The sequence below is a fragment of the Carya illinoinensis genome, chromosome 7, assembly GCF_018687715.1.
Source record: "Carya illinoinensis cultivar Pawnee chromosome 7, C.illinoinensisPawnee_v1, whole genome shotgun sequence".
NCBI lineage: Eukaryota > Viridiplantae > Streptophyta > Magnoliopsida > Fagales > Juglandaceae > Carya > Carya illinoinensis.
In genome coordinates, this window is record NC_056758.1 from 26,830,426 (window position 1) to 26,848,658 (window position 18,233).

Sequence of the window (18,233 nt, forward strand, 5' to 3'; positions counted from 1 at the left end):
ACATGTATGTGATCAATTTTCAAGATGGGACTTGGTGTGCATTAGATCAATAATTTTGAATTATAATTTGGAGATAAGTGTTATGCTAGAGTCAACCAATATATATATAGATGAGTTATTCCCATTGTTTATAGATAAATGAGCACAACCTGTTTGATAAAATCAATCAACTAATTGTCTTCCAAAATATTTCTTATAATAGAATTTGCTGAGGAGGATGTATCAATCAGTAGGGCGTTTGGTAGGATTTCTTTGTATATATATTAATAAAGGGTATACTCGAGTCCTATTATTTTTCATTAATTAATATATTGACCGAGTGTTAATTATCAAGAGTTGATAATTCAATAAGCCAATTACCGAATTTGGTATATTAAGCTACAAATCACAATTTTTCCTAAAAAAAAAAAAAAATATATTAAAATTAAAATTATAGTCTTACCAAAAACAAAAGAAAATCTAACAAAATTATTGCCTACACCACAACCAATACTGAATTCATGAATCTTAGAGAGTCTTACCAGTGTTTACCTAGCGTGTATGAAGTTATGAACTAATTGCAGTGAAGGAGAAATCAGAAATACCCAAAAATGATTGCATTGAAAAGTAAAAATGTTTGAACAACTGGCCCCAAAATATATTTCTATTTATATAAATTTATAACAATTCCTACGAAGGGCTTCCAGGAAATAAATTATACTAGAAAATTTAAAAAGAAAAGGAAGTGAGGACAAGATAAATGACAGCCTATAGTTACAGCTCTCCAAAATCTCTTGACAATGAACGTCTTCCACTCTGCATTTGCAGAAGGGAGAACAGAATACATATATACATATCGGGCATGCCAACATGCCATTCTTCTGTACCAAACCCTTTTCTGAAGCTCTCTGCCTGGCTGCGTAAACACAATGGCATAAAATACCGAACTGATCCTTTTGAACAAGCCGCAGAACCCAGACGAAAAAACGGGTCATACCTAACAGTTACGAGACAAACAACAATGTGAGCAATTCAAGGAAATATTGGTCACATATTTGGGGAGAAATAAAAAAGGAAACTTCCATCTTTTGATGTAGTTATGACAATGACATACCAGTCCGAGTAGCTAGATTAAGCTTCATCTTGGCCTCCAAAAGCTTGGACCTGAAAAAACAAATGACACGCTGACTATATCCTTACACTAGAATTTAGTACCCTAAATGTGATGCACAAAGAAAAAGAAAAAAAAAAAAGTTAAAAAAAAAAAAAAAAGAAGAGAAAACCCCTACACGCATGTAATACAATATCTGAGCAAAATGATGGTCCAATTATGGGGATAGCACTGGCACATTTTTTTTTTTACAAGTACAGCACTGGTACAGATAAAAACACTAAATCAAATAGCTTCTAAGAAACATTAAATCCGATAGCTAAGCCCCTTCTTTCTTTCTTGCTTTCCCCCCCTTCTTTCTTCATTTTCACACTCTCATCAAAGCAGTACCCACCCCCAGCCCACCCTCAATTGATGTGCCAGTGCCAGATATGGAAACCACAATCTCTGCTGCTAGCTTTGCACTAGGAAGATAACCAGAAGCAGGTGAAAGCAGTGAGTTGAGTGTGTATTGTCAACACAGCTTAACACAATTTAATTAATACAAACAAACTGTTTACTTCTGTATTCCTCCACTGCCAAAAACATGATGACTTATGAAACAATGCATCTCTCCAGGGAATGCAAAGCTGTGACAGCAAACACAAAATCAGGGCATGATGGAGACCCACTGGCACATCAATGACCAGGAGGAACTAAACAGGGAGCGCAAGGAGCAGTTCCTGCTAGGGGAATGGGCCTGCAAAATCATATCTATTGAATAGAGACATAGCAATTGATCTCGTGCCCCCTTCCCTGGCCTATTTCCTCATTTGCAAAGCCAATACCCATCTGAGGCATATATATGGCACTTTAAGTGCTTTCTTTTTTCAGTTTTTTTCTTGGGTGTGTGGTTAATGCTTATGTCTACCTATTGTCCTGTCCTCTTTTAACAGAAGGAAAGAGAGAAGAAAAAGAAAAGAAAAGATAATAGACGGGAGAAAAATGGAAAATAATAATAGATATGAAAATCAGGTGGTCTAACAACAACAATAACTTGATTTAAATTTAAGATTTCTTATTTTTCATAAAGTAGAAGAGTCTTAGTTTTTTTCTTATTTTTCATTTTGTAGGGATTATTTTTTTCTTTCATGCCCAAATGTGACATCAAGAACAACTACTTTTCATTTTCAAATAACTCCCTTTTCAGCAGACCATCGAACATTACTTCTTGGATAAATACTTCAGAAATTTTAGTTTGTCCAGAATTACTTCTCTACTTGAGAGTAAAGCAATCAGACGAGGCAAAGGAGGAAAAGAAGAAAAAAGCGCCTCCAAGAAATTCTTCTATCTGACAAGATTTGAACCAAGCACGGTCCCCATCTAATCTCATCCAACCCAAACCTTTGCTTGCCACCTATGCAGCTATGATTGTTTACTTTCACTTACTCTATTAAATAAATTCCAAAAAATTTTATAACATACCTCTGCCTGCCACTGGAATTGGACCATCAAATGGGGGTCTAAAAGATATGGAGTTTCTGTGATTCATTGTTCGAGGGGGAAATCTCCATCCCTGGCCTGGTAATCTTGTGGGCTCACATGGAGGGCCATCAAATGGAGCAGGCAGATAAGACATTTTTCCTTTATCGGGATATCTTGGACCTGGGTGGAGGGAAAAGCATGAAATGTTATTTAAAATATTTAACTAAAAGATACCCAAGCAAAAAATGACATTTCCCACAGAGCTCTGTTTTTTTCAGTAACTGCACTTGAGAACCTTGCCTGAAAAGGGTGCAGCAAACCTCCAGCGCTCATGAAGCTCATATGGGGGCGGTTTCATTCTCTCGTGGTTATTATAAGAGTTTTCTCTACCAACATTCTGCACATGGTGGAATCTGTTGGAGTAGGAAGACGGTGGTACATCCCTCCGAGGCCTTACACGCTGATCTCCCCGAGAATAAGAGAACTGATTTGATGGTGCAGGCTGGGGAGGTTGTAAAGAGTAAGCCTTATCACGCAAGGTATCACCATTTGTTTGGCGACCATTATTCACTGGTTGTACAGAAAAATTGCTGAAAGAGCAGGATGCAGACTCAGGCATCTGCATTTGAGGATCTCTATATTCAGGAGAACGGTAATATACTGTTTGGTCAACTCTTGGTGCAACATGCTTCTGAACCACAGATTGAACTAAGTTGTCTCGGATATTCTTCATGAACATACCCAAATCAAAAAAGTAAAGAACAAATAATGAGTTCAGTTCTATGTTAACACTCAAAAGGAAGAAAGAAACAACAACCAAGAACAGGGACGCACATGTGTATCCATGTAAAGCTGGGAATCAACACCGTTGGTGTAGGTATCAGATGTAGAAGATGGAGGGGGGATAGGGGGTGGCGGAGGAGGAGGAGGTGGAGGGGATGACGGTAGTGGTGGGGATGAAGGTGGCACATCTTGAGGAAGTGGGGGAGCAAAGGGCAGTGGAATATGCTGTTCATACTGACTAAGCAAAGTCTGAACAGCATTGACTTCAGCAACTTGGAAAGATGAACTTGATTCCACTTCACAAGAGGGAGCCACGTCCTCCATTTCAAGCTCACCATCAACATCTTCCAAGATATGCCTATGCTTTTTTATTGCAGGGATCGATTCATGTTCTTCATGAGATTCGAAATTATGCTCAGGAGTGACTGCTTCAAAACTCTCTGCATCGGAATCACTTCCTTCATGGTCATCCTTGAGCATGCGGGGCATACAAAACCCAGGAAGCTGAAAGCTTGAATTGCTGCACAACATAAAAAATCTTGAAACAGGTATTTTGAGAGTAAATGAGATAAAAGGAAAACATATAAAGTAAATTCAAACCTTCCATATTCGTCGACAAGCATACCCTCCATTTCTCTAACAGGATCATCTAAGGCTCTTTCTGTTCTTGATGAGCGCCGAGAGTAGGGACCAGCAGAAGATGAATCACTAAGGGAATCCAATTCCCGCATATGGTGACGTACAATGGATTCTGGAAGGATCTTCCTTTCTAACCAAAGTCTCAAAACCTAAACCAAAAAAAATATAATAAAATAAAATAAAAAAAATAAAAAAAAATAAAAACAACAACAACAACAACAAAAGAAGGGCTAAGTAGCAGGCTAGATCCTAAATAGGTTGTAATCACATGTATACCTCGTGTACTTGGGCTATGCCTATCTCTATATCAATAAAATATCTTCTTACTTATCAAAAAAACTGAACCATAAAGCAAATCATTAAAAAGAATTTCAGTTACCCTAAGACACTGCTTGCGATTTTCATGCGCCATATTTCCAGGAGGAGCAGCAGCTGACAATAAGCGTGGCAGCACTGCTTGGATAGCAGAAGGGTAGATACCACCAACATCACCTGAAAATTCAAACTCAGTTTTAACGTCAACAAATCCCTCGCAGTTTGCATCTATTTAACTAATTTTCTTGCAGTATAAGAACACAATAGATGCATCACCTTTCAAACCTCGAGAACATTGAGTAATAGAATCTACAAGGAAGAATAAGTCCACTCTCCGATGTAAACTTGACTCTGTTTCCAAATTTCGAGCAAGGATTTCCACCACCTGATTTATAAAATAAAAAAGTAAACAATGGATTGAATGAAAACACAGTCCATACAGCAGTTTATACTTCAAATGCAACTTAAAATAAAGCAATGAAAGACAATGCAGGGGTTAGGCCCTGCCAAGAGAATCCTTCAGATAACATAAGATGCACTTTACAGCCTGGAGAAGCATGATTGTAAAAGTGTGTAATAAACTGGCAAGCTTTATGAATGGTGTATAATCATACTACATTTGCAGTTCGTGTCAACTAGTCAGTAATCTATAAACAAGAATCGTGGTATATCATATATACTCACCCTTCTGAAGTTCTTCCTACACATGAAAAACTCAGAGCAACAGAAAATAAGGTAAAAAAATATTGTAAAATAAGAATTCAGTCTGGGAAGAACTCCATAAAAGAGTGACTGGCTCAATAACTGTCATATAAAAATTCGAAAGGAGGTACTCACAGCACACATTGATAAGGGTCATCCACCCCAGAAACTATAATATAAGAAACACAAAGTTAAATTGTAAAAAACCAAAAAAAAAAATCAACCTAGGAAGAACTCTGCAAAAGATTGACTGGATCAATTACTGCGCATATAAAATTTCAAATGGAGGTACTCATAGCACATATGATAAGCTTCTTACACCCCAGAAACAATTATATAAGAATTTTATCATTTACCTCATCCTGGACAGAATTGTCACCTTACAAAAAGTGCCAATTGCTTAACAAGAGCCGACAGGAAAGTTCGAAGGGAAAAGGGGCAAAAACAAAGGACACATTCTTCAACTAATACCCTTCCTAATTAAATTTGAACATTCCACGGCTTTAACATTATCCTACCTTAGCAGCCACACCGAATTTTGCACAGTCAATAGCAATGCGTGTGGCCCGACCGATGCTCTCCTTTGTCCTTGTCAATGTTCCAAGCATTGCCTCAAAGGATGATAGAGCAACATGTGCCTCCCCATGATTGCCTACAGATTTTGGTCTTTGAGTTGCCACTGACTCAATTTTTTCTTCTTCAACAACAAGTGAAGCACACAAAGTTTTCTTGCGATGCAAATGCAAATCAGGAGTACGGCTGCCATTATTTTGAACAAAAGTACTACTATATGAAGTGGACATATTGTGATTTGAGGTACGAAGAGGATATGCTCGTGCAAGAGAATCTCCCGCATCTGTTATTGATGGACTTGACCTGATGCCCAAGATGTCCTTTTCACCAAGGTGATCATCAGAAAAGGAACTAGAACTAGGACGCTCCTTTGAATGATAATGTTTGACATCTTTAACAACCTCACACCTAAAACACGAGTACAAAAGCAACGAACAATTAGAGCAGAAACTACTATAGTATTTAGATTAAGTTCTAAGAAGAAATATAGAGCTCATGTGATCTTTAATATGGTAGGGTATAAAAAATATGCTTACATGCTGTTTACTTTCTGTTTCTCATCCAGCAAACGCTCCAAACATTTATCATCCTCACGACCAGCACCCTCTGCCCTGTAATGAAGTGCAATGGAGCACTTCCTAGGTGAAGCTTTAAGAGTCTCTTTAAAACAAGAGACAGGGCCTGCACTCATCCCAGTATTCTCCGAAGGACCAACACCTTTATCAAAAATTTCAGTTTTACAATTGCTCGATTGGGTATTTTCCGCATCTCCTTCATTCTTTGGAGATGACAAAGGAACCGATGAAGTTTCATTGAAACCAGAATTAGCCTGTCTTTCACCAATATTTGGAGACGCATACCCTGGGCTTCGTGTCGGAACTGTAGTTCTAACAGCAAGAGTGCCAAAAGAGCCCAAATCAACATGGTCCCCAGCTTCAGGGAAGACATCCTCAGAAGATTTATCCTTTTGGGTCTTATAAATATCAAACGGTTGATTGCAGAAGTCCATATCCATTGATGATTTAATATTTTCCTCCAAGATTATTGGGTTTGGACTTGTAGCGAATCCAGAACCACCAACTTGAGTAGAAATACTGCCATGAGAGTCCATACACTGCAAATCCAGACCATTCCCTACTTTGTTTTCTCCAGCCATGTGAGGGATATAAAAGCCGCTATCTAGAGTCGTAGGCGATGCTTCATTACATACTCGACCTTCATCAGCAGCATTGGCTGACATGGCTTCCAGAGCACGATGAAGCCGTTTAGATGGAGGTAAAGCAGCTTCACCATCCACTGAGCAGCCAAATGATTGTTCATTCCGAACTTTCCAAGGCAGAGTTCTATTTGCCGAAAGTTGATTGCAACGTTCTGAAGGTGATGATACAGCATCCAGAGTTCCATTCACCAAACTTGAGTCCCCATCAGCAAGATGATTATTGTCACCTTTCACAGTAATGCCAATCTGGCTTGATTGATTAACTGTCAATTCCTTCATAGTTCTCCCTTCTGTTTGTGAACAGTAGCTGAGCTCCTCCACAGAAGATGATTTTCCCATCCGCACCCTTGCTCGTTTCACCAAAGGTAGGTGTTCATCTCCATCTTCCTTCAAGCACCTTTCATTCATCTTTTCATAATTTTGTGAATTTAGACTGGCATTCTGCGCCGAAACCTCCAAACCCATGTCCTCGTCCAATGTAGCAGGAGGCCCAGCTGTATTATTAGTTACTCGTTTTCTGTTTGGTTTCCTTTTCTTCTTAATGAAAACAGCCTTTATTTGAAGATCAAGTGCTTTGCTCAACTCAACATCTCCATCCAAACATTCAACAACCATGTCAGAGTGCTCAAGTTTACAACCAGACTCTATAGTGCTGCCTTCATTTAGACTGAAGGCATCGGAGTCAACTGTGGCAATTTCAGAACTATTTCCTTCAATGCTACCATTTGAAACAAAAGCAGCAGAATCAACATCATCTGACTCAGACACATCTGATGATTTCCTGATCCTCTTATTCCTTCTTAAAGAACCATCTGGAATTACATTGGCTATTATGCCTCCAGCATTCTTGCCACCTCCATTACATGGCATCGTGATGCTTTGGGATCGACGGGATTCCAGCCTTGATGAGCTTCTAGACCTTTGAGCCTTTGTTTGTGTGACACTGCTCCGGGGTTGTGAGAGACTAGATCTTTTTTTTGAATAGTAAGTAGTCAACGAAGGTGTTTCTGTAACCACTGCAGTATCAGCAGATTCCTCCCCTAAGGCTTCTTTATCCGGCATATCAAAGTTGGGTGTTGCATCTAAGGTACCATCAACCAGAAGACTTGTCTCATTTTTATCTATTGTAGAATACGAAGTTTTTAACTCTGAATTAAGAGTCGCTTCAGAAGCTTCTTTCTGATCATTTTCTCCAACGTGCCCAGCCGATAAATCTACTGAATCCCCGCCCTTTGCTGGTCTCAAATCATCATTGGAGTTAAAATTGTTGAGTTGGTCCTGTTCCTTTAACTTCTCATAACTATCAATAATCTCCTGTATGGCCCGTAAAAAATCAGAACTCCTGCCCTGCCGTTTGACCAGAAGAGACTGTTTCTTCTCTTCTGTAAATGCTTCAACATCAGCAGGATTGCAGAAGCCTCTGAATAAAAAAAATATCCATTAGAATAATGGAAAGTCACTACTTAAATTCACATTAGACTCGTATAAGATACTTAAACGAAAAAAATCACAGAGGTTTTAAAATCACCAAATGATGGATGTCCAAGGCAGACAAGTGAACTCACCACCAAGTGAAAATGCAGAAAGTTAAAAGGACATATATAAGGTGAGAGGAAACAGTTACGATGACAACTCCTATATCAGAATCCATATTGCATTAGCTCTCAATATAGAGTAACTAAGAAAAGAAACCTCAAATAAAAGTGGAAGTCACTATTATAAAAAATTAAAAATTAAAAAAGAAAAAAGAAAAAAAAAAAGGTGGAAGTCACTATTACAAGAATGCCACATTGGGATGACATATTAATATGACATTATTTCAGAAAAGGTTATATATTTATATTCCCTGCACCAGCTGAATGGTAAATATGAAAGACCACACAACACACAAGATGTTAAAAAAATAACAATTTTGCAGCATTTCAAGTACTTTTGCAATCTTTGAAATTTCGGGAATTGCAATCCTTCCAAATACTCCACATCAAACACGCCATCCTTCCAACTTTTGAACCCATGACTCCACCTCTAGAGCCACCCCCCACCACCCCCCCCCCCCCCAAAAAAAAAAAAAAAAAAGCTGCCATTAGCTCCACCAAATGGCATAGCATCACCCATTCCACCCCCAAGAAACTGGAATATTGCTGCCACAATTTATTAGCCACTTCATGGTGAAGCAATACATGATCTACGATTTCTCCACTCTTCTTGCACATGCAACATGAATCCATCACCAATATGTGTCACTTCTTAATATTATCCATTGTTAGGATCTACCCCATGCCGTCATGCAAATGAAGAAAGCCATTTTTGAGGGAGCCCTGTTCCTCCAGATACTTTTCAAGGGAAAGGACTGTATAACGAACAGGTGTAGGACATGATAAAATGATTTGTGGAGTGAAGTGACAGAGTCACTTGCCGGACTCTTCCCAGTCCAACACCAATATGATGAAGGAGATTCCATTGTGGGCAGTCCTTAGTCAGCTAAAAAAATCAACCATTGAGACCCCCCTGCATGATGAGATACCATACAAATCTGGATAAATTTTCTTTATGGGCCTGATCCCCACACCACACATCCTACCAAAACCTGATTCTTGACATATCCCCCACCTCATATAAAAAAGTCACCCCACCCTCAAAGGAATTTTTTTTCTGCACCCCATTCCAAATGGCTGATTGACCACATTAGTGCACAAATTATTGCACATGCTTCGATACTTTACCTCCACGACTAATCACCATAAAGCCCCTCTCCCATTACATAATGCCATAGCCACTTTCCCAACAATGCCCTATCAAACATGAACAAGTTTTTGACTGCCAAACCGTTGCTAGGAGCTAGAGCCCAAATCAAGGGCAACCTAACTAGGTGATCTTTGTGTATCTTCCAAGCCAAAGAGTCCACCTAGAGCTTCTCCAAGATGCCTTGCACACCCACCAGGATTGGGAACAAGGACAAGAAATAAGTGGATAGATTCGATAAGAGCACTTGATGAGAGTGATCTGAACCCCTTTCGACAAATAAAGATGTTGCCAACCTATCAATCACCTTTCCATTTTCTCAATAATGCTATCCCAAATTGACTTTGTCTTGTATGAAGCCCCTAGGGGAAGACTCGAGTCCTTCAGGGTCAAAGATGTCACCCTATACCCGAGGATACTTGTCAATGCCCAAATGTCTACTGCATTGCCAATCAGGACTAGTTCTAACTTGACCAAATTGACCCCGAAAGCTGATACCGCCTCAAACAAAAAAAAAAAAAAAAGGAAGGAAGAAGAAACAATGTAAATGATGGATTTGTTGTTGGTCATCCTTACAAAATATCCATGCGTCATATGCAAAAAGAAGATGGGACACTTGCAATCCATTCGTATTCCTTCTTCCCATTGAAAAAGCTAATAAGCACCCCCTACCCACCATTGCACATAACATTTTGCTCAAAGCTTCCAATAACCACCACAAAAAATGGAGATAAAAGTCCCCCTATTGCAAGCCATGGGAACTATTGTAAAACAGGAAGGGATACCATTCATTAAAACCAAGAATCGCGTCATATAGATGCAGTGTGCAATCCATTAACACCATTGTTCCTAAATACAGCAAAAATATCGAATTCAGGTGATCATAGACCTACTCTAAGTCCAGCTTACATGACACACCTGGGAATTTATAGTTCTTTCATAAGAAGGGCTAGCTTGGTCCTTGTCCTATATGTGTTATTACTTCCCATAATACCCTTATTAATAGAATGAAGCCTATGTGCCTCGATTTATGCACTACATATTTTTAAACAGACAATTTTGGAGAGCTATCTTAAAAGTTCGAAAGATTTTTTTTCCCATAAAATTTTGTATTTAGCAACTAAGATAATATGAGAAGAAAGAAATAACTACTAGAATGTCACTTTGAGCATCAGAAAGAAGAGGAATGAGAAGGTACATTGTAAACCCGGGGTCCTAGACAAATGACATCTCCTCCTCCCATATGATCAAAGTGGACGGTGAGACCTTGGGTTCAAGACCCACTCATATGTCTATTTATATGAAGTACCTATTTGCTTTTTTATAAAAAAAAACAAGAAATAGCAAAAACAGTAAGAAGGAACCATAGGTTGAAACTCTCTCTCCTTTGGCATAACCATAGTAGCAACTTTACCTACTTGGGCATTTATTTAGGTAGGACAAGTATGGGCCCAGCTATGGTCCAATAAGATAGGACGGGGTACCCCATCTCAATTAAAATAAGGTAGCCAGGGTCTTCCTTTTTTTTATTATTATTAGAACTCATATGTTTTTTTCTTTTTTAATAACTCTAGGACCTATTGGAAGGAAGCTACCAATGCACACATAAAAAGCACTAAAAAGGAAAAGAGTACAAGATGTGAGGCTATCTCTTTCCTAGGCTTGGCAAAGGCAAAGGTTCTAGCATTGCGCTTCACCAAGTGCACCACATTAAAGTGCAAAGGAACCATCCCCATCGTGGCTTGCCAAAACGGTGTTCCCATCACAACAGCAACTCCATCACCCTTTGGGGCACGACCCATAAGTCTCTAGCCACCTTGCAGGCTTGCAGCAAAGTAGACGATAAATAGTGCTTTTCTTGATTCATTTGCACATACAACATCAACCCATCATTATAAGTCGCCTCTTTCTCAAATTATCCACCATAAGAATCCTCCTGAGGGCTTCCATCCAACCCTAAAAATGCTACCTTCAAATGGAATGCGACTTTGCCTCGAGGGTTGTAACATATGGGTGCTAAATTAGGGTTTATTATTATTATTATTCTTATTTTAGTAAGTATTTTATCATATCAGTTTTAAAATAATGATTTTATTTGATTGGGTTTCTCACTATCTTCATCCCGTAAATCCCCCGATTTGATTTCCCAAGTTCAAATAGTTTCCTAATTGGAAACCAATTCACACATCAAAAAACCCTAGTGTATATTTTTTTTGATAAGTAAAAAACCCTAGTGTATATATATATCCTCTTTTTCCACAATCGTCCCTCCATCAAACAGGAAAACTGCACAGCACGCCGACGAGGACGTCGGAGCATCACCCAGACTGCCCAAACATTGCCAACCCAACCACCTGAACTCGGACACGCATCGCTCCTATCTCGGTCACGAGATATAACATAAGATCCTGGAAACAACGCCAATAGGAAAGTAGCATGATCATACCTTTATGTGTGCTGTAAATATTCAGGTTTTGCATGAAAAATCCAATGTTTACCTACGCTACCGTATGAGCCAATTCAAGGTTACCCCTTTTCATGAACCTCTATGAATTATGATGATATGCTTGCGAATGAGACTATGTATACTATGCTGATATGGATTGTTGTTAGAATGGATGTTATGTTATGAAATCACACGTATGCCATGTTTAATGTTATGCCATGCACAAGTTTTATCAAAAATAAAAATAAAAAAATGTTATGCCATGCCATATAAATTCATCAAGTCAAACATGTTCTCATGCATTATAAAAGTTAGTAAGAAAACACATGAATGACAAGCAATCTTTAAGATTGACCTTATGCTATGGGTGGATATGCAAGTCATGGACTCAAGCGTGGTCCACCACATGAAAGATATGATGCTTTGAGGGGACTCGGACCCAAGCGTGATTCACCACAGGTTATGATATGCGGTGCCACGGATTCAAGCATGGTTCATCATATACTATGTGATAATACAGACCCAAGCGTGTTTCACTACATGTTATGATATGTTAGATGTTGCCACGGTCTCAAGCGTGGTTTACTACATGCTATGTGATAACACGGACCCAAGTGTGTTTCACTTCATGTTATGATACGTTAAACGGTGCCATGGACTCAAGCCTAGTTTGCCATATGCTCTATGATAACATAAACCCAAGGGTGTTTCACTATATGTTATGATACGTTAGACAGCGCCACAAACCCAAGCATGGTTTACCCTATGTTATGATATGTTATATAAGATCAACGAAAATTGGACCAATGCACACATGTTATGATGGCCACTAAGTCGAAGACAAGATGAATACGTTATGTATGAATGATAGGAAATGCATGGAGTCAGTCATTCATGCATCCATGTTACATGAATTGCCATAATTATGTTTGATTCCGCTTAAGTTACTATTGAATGATCTATATGTTATGTGTATCCATGACGATGTATGTAAGTTTTTAAAATTAAGCCTAATGTTGAACTAAGTTATGTTTACAATATGATGCGCTATTATTGAGTGTTTGATTTATTTGTTTGTTTCTCTGCTTTTATATTTTAATGTCCCAGATAATAATTTCGTGAATACAGAGCAGGAGTGCCATGGGTAGAATAAACTTCCAAAGGCTTAATGTATGATTTAGACATTTTAAGCAATGTTGGTATCACTTACAACTAGCTTATGTCATTTCATTTTTTTTTTTTTCAGCTTTTTTGTTATGAGAGACTGTCATGCTAAATATATTTTATGATCCAATAAATGAGGTATTTATATGTGATTGAATCTCTTTACCGGGCATTATGTTATGAATGTACGTAATATTATATACCTATAGGAAGGGGTGTTACAAGGGTTGAGCATGTAATTTTTTTTTTTTTTTTTTTTTAATTTTATTTTATGACTCGCCCATGGAACCTAAACTCCTAGGGAGACTAGCACAGCAACCCACCGTCATGGCCTCCCACTTGAATCGTAATTTGATCCCAGGTGAAATCAAACCTGTGGCATGTGGCTCATGCACACAAGTTCGACCTTACCACTTGGGCTACCCACAAGTGAGCGCACATAATGAAAAAAGACAGGACCTCGAATGTTCAATTTTTGGAAGGAATCCAAGTATTTTATCCTCCGCCCTCTTACCCTTACAGCACATACTCGGTGATGATGAAAATTGCCTCCCAACTCCCGACCATGTGGTCATCTAATAGAAGTAATGTTCCACAGTGGTCCATTAGCAAAAATCTGCACAAGTCCTACTGATGAAGCCTCCTTACAACTAGTAATAACTTAACAAAACTGGGAGACATTCAAAGGTTGATCCAACAACATACTAAAATCTAACTCTTAACCCATCCCCCACCTCAACACTAACGAAATGAGAAAAAACCCCAAACCCTTCTGATGTTGACCCACACTCTAAACCCAACAAGCTGAACCTCATTTGAAAATCCTTCCCCATATACTACCAAATTTGGCTTCCAACACCAGTAACCACATAGCTTCCCTCCCTTTGGCATACCTCCATAACCAGCTCTCTTAAACGTCAGTAAGTTTCTAACCCAAAAAAACCCCATTATGAGATTGGAAAGCAAATCTTAAACACAAGTCAGTCTTCATCCTCCATCCAGTTAGGAGGAGTTGAGATCATTCACAATAGTCCAACAACAAAATTGTAGTAGGAGATATGAATTTTCAATTAAAAGGTTGTATTTGGTGATTTAACTAAGCTATTCATAGCAATTCAAAATTTAGTTGATACTACTGTACATTTAATAAAATAACTTCCCACGTTTCCACACAGAGACAGCATCCATTCCTTATCATTATGACAAATTTTTAGATGAATTCGGATCACCAAAACAAAACCAGAACAGAATCGCAGAAAGTTTTATTATGCAAAAAGGATTTAAGGTTCCAAAAGCCTGTGGGAAAATGAAATGGACTGACTTCATTTCCAAAGTGCAAGCAAATCTTCTCATATGAACGCAAAAATTCCCCAAATTGATGCATGTATTTTAAGAGACTTTGTTGTATTAGAGATCCATAGAAAAGTTTGTTACAATTTTACTGGAGTTACCACTGGCTTTGTGGATCAACCAACTGCTCCTGGGCAGTTCCAGGGAATTCAAACCTCCAAAAAAACTGCCGCAGCATAGAGGGTGATGGGAAAGCCTATTCTATGAAACAAAAGATCAGAACATATTAGTTTCACAACGAGCACACTCACCTAGTACAACACAATATAAGATATTCCCTAGCAAAAGGTTAATGACTAGATCCATAATCAGTAAAGTTGTAATGGAATCATATTCCAGCCAACACACATGAAAGCATCAGAACCATTCTTAACACACTCAAAATTGAAGGGTTGAAGTTAGAAGAGTGGTTCCAATCCAGTGTGCATGAGTTGTGTACTCAACTATATAAGAAACAATGTTTTTATCTGCTGCACGAAAGACAACCTCCTTTCACCATGCCAACACCACTACAAACCAACTAGAGGGCAGCTTCCTTTGTACATAGCCAAAGGACTAATAATGCCCCCACTATACAGAGAATATATATAGTCCATTGGTAGGTTTAGATGTGATGAAACCACTCCTTTCAATTGCGGGGAACTGAAAAACTTTTCATGCCTTCTATACAGAATTGAAAAGAGCACGAATTGAAAAGGAAAAGTGGGGAGGGAGAGAAGCATTCCACAATACAACTTACCAGAAATCCAACAACTATGTATCAAATCATATCAATTGCCCAGAGTACTTACATCTGTTCTGGCTTGGTGCCAAAGAAGTGGACGACTACTTTCTTCCAATCAGCTGTGAAACCCAATCTCTCTGGCTCTCCTACCTGCCATTAGATATCAACCTTATAAGCCAAATTAAATAACCACCACCCCTATTCTTAAAGCCTTCCAAAAGAAGTTTCAAGCGAGCTTCAACAACCCCAATCCAAATCAAACAATTCACATACAGACTTTAATCTAACTACAAATATTCGGGATTAGATAGTTCGTATATATATATATATATATATTTTTTTTTGATGTCGGGAACCTCTCCAAGGCAGGGCCCTTTGGACCCACGATAGTTCGTATATTATAAAACTAAAATATAAAAAAATGTATATTGGCATAAAACCAGAGCTTGAGCCTGATACCAACTCACCCAGAAAATTCTTAGCTTAAAAATTGTTCCAAAATATTCATACCAAGATCACGTGAATAGAACCCCAATAAACATCACAAATTTACACCTTTTCCCTTCAAATCCACAACACTGCTAAACCAGGGAATACCCAAACTGTAGAATTAAGCACATAAAAAATACAAAATACATCCACATGCTATCCAAAACCATTACAAAGGTAGTGCACGCCTTACTTTTTCTATATAAGTAAAATAAAGCATACTTTACTATCCGAAATTACCAAAAAAAACCAAAATTTTCAAAGAAATAAAGCAGAGTGCATACCTTAGCAGGCCAGGCAGGAAACCCTTTGACTTTGGCGAGCACAAGATCGCCAACCTTCCATTGCCGGCGCGCCGCGGCAGCTGCGGCGGCTTTGCTAACCCCTTTCCTTCTGCTGGGCGGCATCGGAGACTTGAACCCTAAACAATAAATCAGGGAAAGCGAGTCGAAGCCGACTGAGCCGAAATATCCAAAGACAAGGCCAAACAGCCCGTGAAATGGAACGGTTTGGCACCGTGTACGGAATCCCCAAGGAAGAAATTCCCAGGCATTGATATCACAGAGGGTTTCAGATGGGGGTAATAGGAAGAGAGAGAGAAACGGCTGATTCCGCAGGAAACCCTAATTCAGCACAAACGAAGAGAGGGAGGAGAGAGGGGTGGATGTTGTGGAAGAAGGGGATTCACGGACAGATATGAGTTGGTTAGGTGGTGGGCAGGCAGGCTAGAATACGCTGGGTGGGAGCGTAATTTCTAAAATGATTTAGAGGAGTGGACTAACATGCGCAGGGGGTGCGGCCTCGTATGAATCCACGGCTTAGATACTGTCTGGAATGCAATACAAAGTGCATGTGCATGTGACCCACTTTTACAAACGAATCATTCCAAAGCTGATTGGTTCTGTTCTGTGCCCTTCTGCCTCTTGTGGTGGGCTTTGACTCTCTAAACTCGGTCTGAACTCCAACTTTTCTGCTCTGTCCTTCTGGGCTTAGGCCCATTACATAGTCTCCCTAAACGTAACATTTTTTTTAACAAAATTATTTGTTCGAGTTCAGATCATAAAAGTCTCGTGCAACTCATTTAAAAAATAGTTAATTGCCAAATCAGTTTTCGAGTTTTCATGTTTTTGCGATTCGATGCCTCAATTTTCAATTTTGCAAAATTGACATATGAATTGTAAAAAACTTATAATTAGATACTTGCATCAATTTTCTATTAGAGAATTAATACAGGATTGACGCATGGCATCAATGTGCAACACGTTAGAGTATTTCTAATGGATTATGTAAAACATATCTATCTCTAAAAGTTGAAGAATTTAGCTTAAAATGCACATCCAACCGATTCTTTATTTCATCTTTATTTTCATTTTGCTACAGTGTTACCACTACATATAGCGCGCACTGTTCACAAATGCAAACATTTTTTAGTTGATTTTTGTGTCTTCTCGCAAACTTTCATCTGCATCCAAAGTTCATCTTAGTTCACAAAAGCCCCTTTGTGTGTTTGGCGCCATCTTCCCTTCCTCAATTCTCATCGATTCCATCAATAACGGTTTGCATTCAATTTGCTTCAAATTTACAAGTCTAGATCAAGAATCCCGTTGTCCAGCTAAGGTAACTTCTCACCATTGCTTTTCCTTGTTTGAGTGGGCTCTAGGTAATCTTCAACCTCTCTATCTCTATGATTTTGAAACTAAACCAAGTATGAGAAAGATTGATGGAAAGAAAGTGTAATTTGTAAATCATCTCTTTTTATTTTATTTTTTTGCTAAATATTTGAATTAGTTCATTATTTGCATAGTAGTGCAGTTTTTCCTTTCTAGAAGGGCTTTCTACATAAAATTGTTGACCTATTGCGAAAGTACTCACATATTTCTTTGGTAAGCTGTGATTTGGGTCTTGAGTAAACAACCAATATAAGGTACCACCCGTGGGTCGGATCCACCGTCCCTTTCACTTCCTTCGCATAGGGTCTAGGTTACCCTTTCCCCTCTAGACGAGTGGCACTTTTCGGTAGGTCTTATTTGGGGTTGCAAGGGCATACCTTCCCTCTGTTGGAGAACCCTTTGGCCTCCATTGGCTTAAGACTGCCTATCCTTGTCGACTTGACTTCATTACTCTTGTGTGGTGCCCTTTGTCATCTAGGGAAGCACTATGTGGTTGATGGGAGTTAAGTTGTGTAGCAATACTATTCGATAGGTTTTTCTATCTCAACACCCACCTCACAGCTATGATTTTCACAGGAACTCCCAACCCCACAGGTGGGATGAGCCGAGTTAGATTTGTAGATCAACTGTTGTCTTGGATAGGAGTCAACACAAAGGAGATGTCACCCGGACTTCTCTCCATCTGGGGTTCAAGTGAGACTGACTATGCTCTACTCATGGGGCACGGCCTTTCATGCTCCTCGATCGCTCGATTCCCTTTTGCCAATGGTACCATGGTGCACCCCACCGATCGTGACCCCGCCCTTGGTTCTTCTTGACCTTTCCTCTCTTAGCGAGGCTTTTAATGAATGTGCTGTATTTTT

At 39.0% G+C, this 18,233-nt stretch overlaps 1 protein-coding gene across 1 annotated transcript; it reads right to left on the reverse strand.

Moving 5' to 3' along the window:
- Positions 1 to 581: 581 nt before the first annotated feature.
- LOC122316558 (protein HUA2-LIKE 3-like) lies at positions 582 to 16,518 on the reverse strand. Its single transcript, XM_043133180.1, has 12 exons — positions 15,985 to 16,518; positions 15,279 to 15,361; positions 6,103 to 8,205; positions 5,512 to 5,974; positions 4,568 to 4,676; positions 4,356 to 4,468; positions 3,938 to 4,125; positions 3,389 to 3,857; positions 2,855 to 3,281; positions 2,555 to 2,734; positions 1,094 to 1,143; positions 582 to 976 (listed from the first exon to the last, which is right to left on the reverse strand). Exons 1-11 carry the CDS (start codon positions 16,105 to 16,107, stop codon positions 1,118 to 1,120), a joined length of 4,284 nt encoding a protein of 1,427 aa, XP_042989114.1. The 5' UTR covers positions 16,108 to 16,518; the 3' UTR covers positions 582 to 976; positions 1,094 to 1,117.
- Between the last annotated feature and the right edge of the window lie 1,715 nt (positions 16,519 to 18,233).

Bases quoted from the DNA above. Each gene is read 5' to 3' on its own strand.
- LOC122316558 (XM_043133180.1), bottom strand. From the start codon at position 16,107: ATGCCGCCCAGCAGAAGGAAAGGGGTTAGCAAAGCCGCCGCAGCTGCC. The intron at 4,126-4,355 runs GTAACTGAAATT...TTTTTGGTTTAG, and splicing joins ATCGCAAGCAGTGTCTTAGG to GTTTTGAGACTTTGGTTAGA. The intron at 3,858-3,937 runs GTTTGAATTTAC...TATGTTGTGCAG, and splicing joins CTTGTCGACGAATATGGAAG to CAATTCAAGCTTTCAGCTTC.